Source organism: Camelus bactrianus, chromosome 7 (assembly GCF_048773025.1).
Source record: "Camelus bactrianus isolate YW-2024 breed Bactrian camel chromosome 7, ASM4877302v1, whole genome shotgun sequence".
NCBI lineage: Eukaryota > Metazoa > Chordata > Mammalia > Artiodactyla > Camelidae > Camelus > Camelus bactrianus.
In genome coordinates this window covers 66114081-66126984 of record NC_133545.1, presented here as the reverse complement: position 1 = coordinate 66126984, position 12904 = coordinate 66114081, and the positions used below count along the sequence as shown (strand labels likewise).

At 33.7% G+C, this 12904-nt stretch overlaps 1 protein-coding gene across 8 annotated transcripts in view; it reads left to right on the top strand.

Annotated features, from left to right (window-relative positions):
- Positions 1–12904, top strand: part of RUNDC3B (RUN domain containing 3B) — a 122348-nt gene that overhangs the window by 79254 nt on the left and 30190 nt on the right. For all 8 annotated transcript variants that reach the window (XM_074367529.1, XM_074367530.1, XM_074367525.1 and 5 more), the window contains 2 exons: positions 166–334; positions 5623–5780. In XM_074367529.1, the coding sequence (XP_074223630.1) occupies positions 166–334; positions 5623–5780 (327 nt within the window). The remainder of the gene's footprint in view (positions 1–165; positions 335–5622; positions 5781–12904) is intronic.

Sequence of the window (12904 nt, the reverse complement as noted above, 5' to 3'; positions counted from 1 at the left end):
TTTTTTTTTTTTAAGTCTTTATAATATTTTTATTATATGTATAGTTAGTGCTGAATATTTTGGAGCTTGCTCCCAAATAGCTTGCAAATAGAGAAGTATTTCTTAAAAAGTCAAAGTGGAACATATTATGAACTTTATTTCTTTAAAAAATTTTAATCTTCTCAGTTCTGATAGTATCAGCAGTGATGAGGAAGAGCTGAGGACTTTGGGAAGCAGTGGTAGTGAAAGCAGCACTCCAGAGAACGTCGGGCCTCCTTTCATCATGGATGAGAATAGTTGGTTCAACAAGTGTAAGAGAGTTAAACAAAAATATCAACTAACCCTGGAACAGAAGGTATTTATCAGTTGTCAAAAGTCATTTGATTTGGTTCTAGTTACTGCCTTTGGACTGTCACTACCAAGAGATCTTTTAGCTGAATATAAGTATTTACCTATTGCTACTTCCTTTCTATTCTTGGATTGTCCTCCTCTTAATTAAGAATCAGACCAAGTTATAGGAGAGGCTTTTGTTTGTTAAACTTTTTCTAATTTTATGTTTTAATATAAAAATAAGCCATTTATTCTCCTGTATGCCGTTTCATTCATATGTTTGAGATATTAGTTCCTATGATTAATTTTATAGAAGATTTTTGGTTTGTGAAAATGCAGTGATTGCCTAATCAGATTCCAAATATGTTTCTCACACTCTTTTAAAAAAAGCAGCTATTTTAGCTGCTCTTGTGTGTTAGGCATTGTAGTTGGCAAGTGAAGTACATGACAAAATGGAAAATAAACTCTAACATCTTGAGTTGTAACCTCTTCTTTTCCACTGTATTATCTATTTTCCCTTCTACTCTTTCTTTCAAATTATCATTACTCATAGATGATCTATATAGGGAAAGCCCAGTAGAATTAGCAATAGACATATTAGAATAATAAAAAATACATGGAGGAAAATGGTTACAAAGTAATTTTACAAATATGAGATTTCCTGTAGAGAAACAGCTACTGATTAGAAAATATAAAGAAAAATATCCCGTTATTAATAGCTACAAAAATGCATATAAACTAGTTGAAGAAAACTTTAATACCCTATTAAAGAAGAATTCTGGTTCCAACTACCAGCAAAAAGTCAGACTGAGATAATCTGAAAGCCTTTGTATTGCAAAATTCTGAACATGCCGAGTAGAATAAAATTTTGAAAGAGTTTCATGCAGAGCTGCTCTTTCAAAGAACAGGAGCTCACTAAGGATTATAAACAAGGAACAGCCTAAAATCAAGGGGAGTAAGTCATGAGTTAAAGCCACTGCTGGCTCCTAGGGCGGGCATGAGAGCCCATTCCCTTAACCTAGGTACCTGTATTTTAATACCAACAGGGGAGCTGCAGATCTAGGCCCACTATCATGCAGGATGGAAACTGAACCTAAAGGCAGGAGTGAGATGCAGAATGCCAAAGTAAGCACAGAAATCGGTAAATAAACCTTAACTACATGAAGCAGGAGCAGCAGTATTAATGACCTATATAGGGTGACAGTTGTGTTCTGGACTATGTTTAACAACTGGCTTTTGCAGGGAAAGAAGAGGAGCCTGCTTTCTCTGAGATAAATAATCCCGTCATGGCCAACTTAAAACTATCAATGTGATACCACTGAATGCAGAATTGGGAAGAGATGCACACCATTATGTAGTATTTCTACTAGATAGACACAATAGATGTGAATGGCTTTAAAAACACCAATACTAATAGTAAAATGTAGTAAAATATTTGGAAAGTGATGGATTTTGAGTAGTTATTTCCTTATTTTTAATATAATTTACTTAACTGCAAGTTTATATAATTCAATTTTTTAATAACAGCAGTGTTTTAACAATTGAATTACAAAGAATCTGAAGCTTAACAATCAGTTCTGGCTGCAGCCCACCCTGGAAAGTAAAATGGAACTAAAATACTATCTAACAATATCAGAAAGAGTGAGAAAGGGTGATTGAAGCTAAAGCCTTTTGAGGTCTTTGTATTATAGCAAAGGAGTGTAGACACATTTTTTTAATGTGTATGCCTGTTTCCAAAGTTGCAGTTAAAAGAAATAGAATATTTAGCTTTTAAACTAATAATGAGAAAGAAAAGAAATAAGGAAAATTTGACTAATACAATAGAAAAGCAAATGAGGAAAAAAAATAAGGATAGTGTAAAGAAAACAAAATAAAGTAGTAGGAATAAATCTCAATATACAAAGGAGTCAACTTCACCATAAAAGTAAATGGTGTAAACTTGACAATCAAGACAAACTGTTAAATTTCTTTTTTAATCATTAATTTTAGTTATATCCTATCTATAAGAGGCATACATAAAATAGTGACACAAAAAAGTTGAAGCAAAGAAGGTAAAAATATAGTAGGCAAATACCAACCAAATAATTCTATATTAATATCATTCAACACAGACATTAAGGAAAAAAAGCATTATTAAGACTAAAGAAAGAAATTGCCCTTTTTGAAAAAGAGCAGTTCACAAGAGATGTAAAACAGTGCTGAACTTAAAATGAGTTTAACAATGTAGCCATGAAAAATATGAAGCAGAAATTAATAGAATATCCAGGAGAAATGGATAAATCCATAATTAAAGTAGAAAATTTTAACATCTTAATAGTTTGCAGATTAAACAAAAAATTAGTAAAAATGTAATGAACTTGAATAACACAACTACTAAGCTTGATCTAAAATATGTTAAATGCTAATGATTAGAATACACATTCTTTTCAAGGGCACATAGGACAGCTATCCAATTTTTATGGAATGTACTAGGTCACAAAACGAATGCCCACAAATACCAAAGAAATTATGTAATAGTGAACACAATGCAATAAAGTTAGATTCAATAGAAAAAGTTTACCACCACCTGTAGTCTGATGGAGATTTTATAAAAATAAGTCTTCTAAATTATGGGTCAAAAAGAAATGAGGAAATACTTAGAAATGAACAAGAATGAAAACAATGCATACTTACAGTTCTGAGTTGCAACTTGTATAATACTTGTGGAAGTGCTTAATTTAGAAAAGAAAGAATGAAAATTAAAGAGATGAGCATCTAAGAAGTAGACAAAAACTACTGAACTAGTTTAAAAGAAGAAAAATAATAAAAATAAGAGCAGATATTAATGAAATAAACAGAGAAACAGAAGTAATAAAACCAAAAGCTGATTATTCTTAAAAACGAATGAAATAAAGGGGGCAAGGGTATAGCTCAGTCGTAGAGTGCATACCTATCATGCCTGAGGTCCTGCGTTCAATCCCCAGTACCTATGTTAAAAAAATGAATAACCTAATTACCTCCCCCCCAAAAGGATGAAAAGATAATAAATAAAAAATAATTTAAAAAAGAACTAGTGAAATATACAAATCCCAAGAACAATTAAATTTCTAAGAGTTAAGGCACAGATAGATAATTTTAAGAATTAGAGTAGACAATACAACTATAAATGTGGTGGACATCCCCCATAATTAGTAATAATTAAATTTAGCACTTTATATCAATCCTTTAGAAAATTTAGATGGAGAATTTTTATAAATATTATTTCTCAAAACTGTTAGACATATAATCATTAAAGGAATTAACAAGTAGTTTAAAATCTATCCTTTCTTCCCCCCAAGTCACCAAAATTGTTTGGTTTTTGAGGGAGATTCTGCTAAATACTCAAAAGGCAATAATTCCCATTTTATACTTACTGTTCTGATAAAAGGAAAAGAAGAAGTATTTTTCAGTGAGTTTTATTAATTCAGTATAACTTTAATACTAATGTAAAGTCATGTGAATTAGTATCAGGTGGGATGTGATTATATAAAAACAGCAGTATGAACAATTTAGCATTATCTAGTAACTGTGAAGATATGTGTGGCCTTTGGCCCAGTCATGTGTCCTAGAAACTCTCAGATGTGTGTACCGGATTTCTTATAACTGAGTATTCACATTAATATTGTTTGTATTAAGAAAAATCTAAAATAATACAAATGGCCATTGACAGGAGAGTGTATAAATAAGTTGCAGTTTTCATACAATGGAATACTCTCCATTATTGAGAGTGAATGAAAAAACTATGGCTAGATGTCATTGGATGAGATATAGATGAAAAAACAAATTATAAAAGAATATAGACAAAACCCGTCCAAACTAAGCAGTATGTTGTTTAAGACAACATGCACTTGTGGTAAAGCTAGAAGGATAAACAGAGGGATAATAAACACAAATCTCAGGATATTGTTCTTTGCAGAGGAGGCAGAGGATGTAATGAGGGAGATGCATTGTAGGGGCTCTGAAAGTATTGGTAATGCATCTAGGTAATGGGTATTTAAGTATTGTTTAATTACTGATGTTTGTAAGTAATCATATATAGTTTATATTAAACTGTATGTATATAGATGAAAAATTTCATTTGTAAAAACCTTAATTTTTGAGATTTTTATTATTTAAAAAAACAAGTATTTGAGACTTGTCAGGAAAAATATCTGAGAAGCTCAATGACAGGGACAGTATTAGTTGCTACTAACATAAATCATAAAGCCAAAATAGCTAAAACAGTTTGTTAATGACACATGGAAAAGATAAGAAATGGAATAGAAGAATGCTCTAAGAAAAAAAGATTCTAATTCATATCCTGAGAGGAATTTGAAATCACATTGTATCTAAAAAGAATAGGATGCCATGAGAAGGTAACAGTCAGAAAACATCAAAGTATTGGAAATAAAAAATAAGATTTCCCAGGGGGTGGGGAATAGCTCAGTGGTAGAGTGTATGCCGAGCATGCATGAGGTCCTGGGTTCAATCCGCAGTACCTCCATTATAAATAATAATAATATTTCCTGAATTCAAAAACTTAGTATAAGGATTTGGAGGATAAATTCAGTGAAGTCTCCCACAAAGCAGAGCAAAAGGACAAAGAAACAGTAAATAAGTGAAAAGACGAGAAGGATCTGTCCAAGAAATCTCATATCCGTTAGAATTTGCTAATAATAATAGCTAGGAATTACATATTGCACATAGGGTACCAGGTAGTGTTCTAAGGAGCTTACCTGTATTCATTCATTTAATCATCCCAACTAGGTACACTTAACTGTTCCTGGTTTTTTAGTTGATGAAACAAAGACACAGAGATTAAGTAACTTAACCCGAAGGCACATACTTAAAAGTAGTAGAGCAAGAATATGACATGAGGCAGTCCCTAAGCCTTCAGACCTAACCTAAACATTATACTGCTTCCCACAAGTTTGTTGACACTAAAACGTTAATATCTATTTTTGGAAAATAATCATAAAGGCAGCTTTTTTTTGGTTGGTCATTCTGCAATTAGGTTTGTATTTTGAAGCTAGGAGGCATGTATTAATCACTGTTGTGGAGCTTACAAATTATAATGTTTTAACTAAGTTTTATCTTAAATTACAAACACTTTATTGAACTTAAGAAATTTAAATGATGGAGAACATATGTTAAATTTTTTTCAATTAAAACTTTTTAAAATTGTTTCATCAGTGATACTTTGAAATTGTTTCATTACCATGTACATAAGAATAACATTTAAGCTACTCAGCATTTATCTTCAAGATACGTATTAGAATTTTGCATTTGCTGTATTTTGGTGATCTGTATTTCCAGGGTTATCTTGAAGAACTCTTACGACTTCGAGAGAACCAGCTATCTGAATCTGTCTCCCAGAATAAAATACTGCTACAGAGAATTGAAGATTCTGATCTGGCTCATAAACTGGAAAAAGAACAATTAGAATATATAATCGTGGAGCTTCAAGATCAGCTGTAAGTGAGATCCATTTGGAAAATTTTGGGCAGTATGTAAAATTAAGAAAAATGTCATGTTTTGACATAGGATTCAAATTCCAGGAAGTCTGATTGTGTGCTATTTAGTTCTTTTTCAGTTATTCTTTTTTAAAAGTTTACTTTTTTCATAAAAGTAATCCATGCTCATTGTAGAAACATTATAGATTATACAAAGAAAATAAAAATCACCGTTGGTCGTGCTATACAGAGGTAACTGCTATAATTTGGTGTATATTATTTCAAATGCATATGCATAATTTTAAAAAAGCATTTCTTTAGTTATTGATGGATTGATTGCAAAAAGATAGTATGTAAGACCAGTACTACTCAAAGTACAGTGCCAGTATATAAACTGGTACCAGGTTGTGCCAGAATGTCAGTAAGTACCGTTTAGTAGAGCTGATTTTTTTCCATAGCAAGAGTTTTTTTGATGAAGAAAACTGTGTATTGAGCTACATTCTGGCACATCTCTTTAACTTGTCACCACTCAAAGCACTTGTACTAATCACATTTTTGTCAAACTTAATTTTATCAATTAGTTGTTTGTGGTGAAAGTTTTTATTAATATTAAATCTTGAGGATGATTTAAACATTTTTTTATTTTGAAATAATTTCAAACTTTCAAGAAAAGTTGCAAGGGTAGCACAAAATAATTCCCCTATACCCTATCCTAGATTCACCAACTTTCAGCATTTTGCCACATCTGTCATAATTTTCTCCCTCTCCCTGTAGATACTAACATTTTCTGAATCACCTGAGGGGTTGCACACATCATATCTCTTTATCCCTTAGTACTTCTGTGTATTCTTCCTAAGAACAAAGATACCCATGGTTCAGCTCTTAGTATAAGAAATGTAAATCGATATGGTCCTTCCATTTTACCTGTAACTCGTGTTTCACTTTCATCAGTTGTCCAAGTAGTGTCTCTTACTTCTTTTCTGTTTTTGGTACAGGATCCAGTCCATAATCACATTTTACATTTGGTTGTCAGTCTCTTCAGTCACTTTTAATTTGAATAGTTTTTTAGTGATTGTCTCACATGAGATTGATATTTCTGAAAAATACAGGCTAGTAATTTTATAGGCTAGTGAAGTGGACAGATTGACATCATCAACCATACTGTTATTTTTAAAATGTCATATATGGGAGAGAAGCTTTGTCCTCATCCAGAGGTTTCAACCTTTGCATACCTGTTGTACTGTACAAATGATTCTTTGTAAAATAGTCATTGCAGACCTCAAGAATAGACAACCTCAGAATAGTATGCAAAAACTAAATACCTTGTCGTGATTAATACGAATAAAATGTTTAATAAGGAGTTTTTTTCTAGTTAGCCGATGACATTTTTTATTCATGATTTGAAAAATGAGAATACTAACATGTTGTATAGGGTTCCCTAGAGAAGGAATTGAAGGGTCTAAATAGAAGTAAAGAATCATGCTTTGCTACAACTAGGCCATTGTTACAGTTAAGCAGTTAACCTGGTGTAGTTCATAGTGAGTAGTGATGGTATGATCTGTCAGCCTGCAAACCAGAAATCAGTGATGCTATGGCATTCTCCTTCACAAATTTTAGAGTGAGTGGTATGAATCCTACCAAGAGAGTGCAATGATGTCATCATGGTCCGGTTGATAGTGTTATTTCATTGCCCTTAATCATGATGTTTGATTAAAACCGCTGGCAGATTATCCTGTGGAGCAGATGTCCATATATTTGGGTCAGGGGCCTACAACAGTTGGGACTGCCATACAAATTTCATAGAGGACTGACTCATTGTATTCAGTAAATATTTTACATTGAGTACATGAAAAAAGGAAGCCATCCTAAATTACAGTTTATAGGTAACACAGTGTTATTAATATATAAATATCATTGTTTTGTTCAGTAATTTCCATTCTTTAGCATTTAACACTTATAAATTTATAATTAGCTTTGAGATTCTAAAGCTATTATTATATTTTTAATTTTTTGTTAAGAAATTTTCAAGTATACACAAAATAAAGAATTGCAGGGGGAAGAAAACTCTGATTACTGATCACCTAGATTGAACAGTTACCAAGAGTCGGTCACATTTACTTTATCTTTTTTCTTTTTAAGTTCTTGATGAATGATTTTGAAGCAAATCATGCTCTTTGACTCCTGCATACTTCATTGTGCATCTCTAAAAACTGTGGGTACTTTCTCACATAATTTCATAATCACACCTGATAAAATTAGGAGCAGTTCTTTTTATGATCGGATGTGCTTTCATACCAAGTTTCCCTAATTGTTTTTTAAAAAATAACTTTTTGTAGTTGATTTTTTTCAAATCAGGATCGAATGTCATACATTACATATAGCTGTGTCTCATCAGCCTCTTAATTTAGAGCAGTTTTCGCTACTTTTACTTTTCCTGTCATGGTCTGTTTGCAGACTTTTCCTACAGAACATGGAACATCCTGAGTGGGTTCTTTGTGGTTTATTTGACTTGCTCTTCTATCCTTGTGCTGTCCAGTCCATTAGCCATGAGCCACTTGTGGCTGTTGAGCACTTAAAATGTGGCTGATTTGAAGTGAGATGTGCTGTAAGTGTCAAATCCACACCAGGTAGTACAAAGTAAAGAATGTAAAACATCTCATTAGTAACTTTTTATATTGACTGCATGTTGAAATGATAATGTTTGGGATATATTGGGTTAAGTAAGTACATCATTAAAATTCATTTCACCTGCTTCTTCTTAAGGCAGCTACTAGAAAATTTAAATTACATGTGTGGCTCTTCTTAATTTCCACTGGACAGCTGTATTCTCTCTTATCCTCTCTTTTCAAAGTGGACCGGCTGTCTCTGCATTATCTGGGAGCAGATTATCAGGCTCCTCCACAGACCTGTTGAATCAGAATCTGTATTTAGTAAAATCCTCGGGGGATTAATTGACACATTAAGGTTTGAGAATCACTGCTCTGTGCTGCTTATCCTATAAAGCATATCCTCTTAACTCTGGATTAGTGGTTCTTAGTCCTGGTTGTACATTTAGAATCATTCAGGGAGCCTTTTAAAAATATGTTTGGAAAAATGAGGATGCCTGCCTGAGCCTTTGCCTCAAGAGATATCAAAGGGGGGGGAACCCAAGCAAGTGTACACATGTTTAAAATGCTTTCCAGATGTTTCTGATGTGCAGCCAGCATTGAGAACCACTGCTCTAAGGTGCTGGGTTAAATTTGAATTTAATTTTTATGGCAAGAACTTCTTATAGGTAGTGCTTTGTACTTCATACTGGGAGGCTCATAGGTTGTCCCACCTTTATTGATCTTAAGGTAGAACAGTGGGTTTAGGTGATGACAGCCTTATTTCTCCTTTGTGAAAGTTCTCATCAGCCTTTCATCTAGTGGCTTAACTATGGATGAGCGTTACTTGGAGCAATTGATTCATTAGGATTTTTTAAATGGTGATTTCTTAATTGTTATTCTTTCCATGCTTATTGGCTGGAGTCACCTATAAAGAACGTTCCCTCATCATGGATATTTGCTGGTTACCATGACAGTTCTTACAGCATATTATTAATTTTCAGAATAAGATGTTGATGTCCTCCTACTTAGCTACTAATCAGATGAAAATTTTGTTTTGCTTTCTCTCTTTTATTTTTTGAGATTATGAACTTGTTACATATAATCTCTTCCATAATGTGAATTAGCTCACACTAGATTCATAAATAAGGGAGTAATGTGAGTATAGCAAAGAAATCACCTTGACTCACAGTTAAAGATTTCTCAACAAGTAACACCAGCAAGATACAAAATACACTAATTCAAGCAATTACTGCGGGCCACCAATAGATGGCACTCTCTCACTGTATGTAATATTCTCTCACTGTGCATTTCTCTGGTTCAGTTGAACTAGGACTTGGGGGTACTTGTTTACTGGTTACCTAACTTTGTGCATTTTGTCCTTGCCTCCATGGCAAGGCTCAGCCTCAGCAGCCTACACCGTCCTTACACCCTTTTCCATCAAATGGCTTTTACTTTTTTGTTGTTGTCAAAGTTGTAAAGTTACTGTAATATTTCTTTAGTTAATAGGAACTTAACAAATATTTTAAATTGGGTTTGAAATTGTATTAGGCTTGTAACTATTTTTCTTAGTGTTCCAGTTACAAAGTTGAATAGGTTTTGAGTTGTCAACCCCAACCCTGTTCTCCCCATAAGGCCAGTTACTTTCACTATGTGATTGCAGAACACTGTTTTGCTTTGTTTCTGTGTTATAGCAGCAAAGCCTGTTTTCAGTGTACTTCTGTCACTTAAATTTATTTTTCTTTTTGATGCTCAATTATCCCATCTTTGTCTAAAGGAAATCCCTTTGTATTAATTCTTGTTTTTTTCTGACCTGACCCATTTGTCTTTGATAACTTTCTTGTTTTCTGGTACAAGATATCCCAGACTTATATATTTCCTGCCCTGGAATCAGCCATTTCTCTAAAGATCCAGGGTTTATCTTATATTTTAAAATGAGAGGGGAAAGGAGGCATTTGAGGCTTTTTTGAAGTTGTAAATTACTCACTATTTCTTTTCAAAGGATACTGTCCAGTTAAGTGAAACCGGGGTAAAATAAGTAAGCAACCAGTAATGTGCAGCACAGGGAATGTAGCCAGTATTTTATAATAATTTAAATGGAATGTAATTCATAAAAATATCAAATCACTACGCTGTACACCTAAACTAATATAATACTGTAAATCAGCTATACTTCAGGTTTTTTTTTAAAAAAAGCATAAACAAGATTGAAAAGCACTTAAAAGACTTTGTTAGATTTGGGGTTAACTTTTGAGGCAAGAATACATCAAAGGTAAATAATTTATAATTTTTGGATACCTGACGCCTTTTTAGATTTCTTTGAAAACATTTGCTTAAAGGGAAATAATTGCAAAGTGATATAAAGTGAATCTTTATCCCATGGCTGGATCTAAAATTAACAAAAAACAAAAACACACAGAGAACACTTTTATACTAACATTAAGAAGAAGCTAAGATATTCACAAGCTATATAAGCATTTTCCAATTCTGGTAAACTATAAATAAATAGAGATGAGTAAATCTCTCCACTTCTATTTGTACTAAGTTGCTTTTGTAACTTCTCTGACATTCATTCATTCATTTGACAAATATTTATTGAGAATGCATGAAGAGCCAGGCCCTGTTCTAGGTGCTGGTGACTCAGGAATGGATAAAACATAGTTGCTGCCCTCAGAGTTCACATTGGGTGGATGGCAGACACCGACACGGACAGTAAACAGATAGGCCTGGGTGATGATCCTGTTCCTCTTCCAAGAGAGTCAGGAGAAGCAGGAAGCAGGTAACTCTCTTATCTGTGTTCCTAAGAGACTGAGGGGATGGAGTGTATCAACACCTTGTGTTTGGTGGCTTTCCGCTGTCCAAACTTCAGTGCTCTCTGCCTAGTCGTTCTGCTCGTTATGTAGAATTCTGCATTACTGTAGTCCTGATGTATTAGATTTTTTATTTTCATGAAGATTATAGCCTAAGATTTTCTCATTGTGCCCTGTCACAAACAGCACTGGAATATTGCACATTCCTGAGAATTACAGCACACCAGGAAATCAGTAATAAGTGGAAAATAACAAAGGTTTGCTGCAGGGGTGTTAGGCCTTTGCTAGATTCACTCTCCACACTTGCCTTATAGCCATCGTCTTCAAATGTATGAACTTCTCAAAGTTAGAAATTGCTTCACATCATGGACCTTCAGGGTGACTTAGGAATACTTGGAGTCACAGATAGTAAATGCTCAGTGCCAAAGGTTATATGCCTTATGTCTGTCTAACAGCCGCCAGTATAATTTCATCATGAGCAGCAGCGCAGCCTCCCAGGTAGGTGGGCAGGGAGCAGAGTGAGGGAGAGAGGATCACCCTCAGGTTTGGAGACACAAGGTAAAGAATCAAACCCATCAACAAACTAACAGTTTTGAATTGGCTAAGCACTGCTATCAAAATATAGAGTATGGGATTCTACATCTTTTAAAAGAGCTTGTAAGTAACAGTAGACTTGAGCTTGATGTCTGAAAGGAAAGAAAGAGACCAAACTGGAAATTTTATGTTTTTGCCTTTCATTTAAAATAATGAATGTAATTTTGAGGGCTCAAAGAATGTAGGATCTTGTTTTTGTAACTGCGGTACTCTGTATTTACAGAGACTCTGAGCATTTTGAGAATAGGAGTGGAGCGAGTTGTTGGTGACATGGTAATTTAAGGATTAACTGGAGGAAAGGACCTTTACTGAAAAAGACCAAAAAGTAACAGTCAGAGAGATATGTAGTTTTGTTATTGCACAAGGGAAAAAAGTTATCTTAGATCATGTAGGGAGCTTTAAAAAAATTATGGTGCCTGGCCCCCACCATCATAGAAGCTCATTTCATTGATCTGAGATAAGACTTGGGTATCAATATTTCTTCAGTGTTTCCCCAGTTATTCGAATGTATAGTCAAGGTAGAGAACCAGTAGAATGTAAGTTTGTTGTGATGCTTAGCAAAGATTTATCACACTCTTAACAGTAATCTAATTGCTTCCCTAAACATTAAAGCTACCTGGATGTTTTGTTATTTTAAGCAAGAAAAGTGCATTGGTATTTAGTTTCTCGTAGTTTCAAAGTAGGATATATTACTCTATATTTGCCATCTTCCTTTGCAGATTGATTATTTTTCAAGGTGCTTTTTCTCAAAGATTCTGTATTGTCCTTAAATTTAGAAAAGTGGGCCATAGCTTATTTTGGTAATGATAAAATTTATTTTATAGTTGAACATTTGTTCATTCTACTGATGTTTATTGAGCTCTCTTCTGTCCTGGATGCTGGAATTGGTGCTAAGAATACAGAAATAAGTCTATTCTAATTCCCGCCCTCAAAGTACTTACAGAGGACATAGACATATAAATAATAAGAGCAGTAACATGTCGCAAGTGCTGTGATAGATACAGTGGGAAACAGCATTTCTCTGTAAAGGAGAAGAACTGGGAAGGATTTAAGGAGGTGGTGATGCGTATACTAATTCCTTAAAGTGGTTTAGACATTTGATAGACTCGTACAGGAAGAGATGGGCCTTCCAGGCAGAGAAAACAACAAAAGCCAA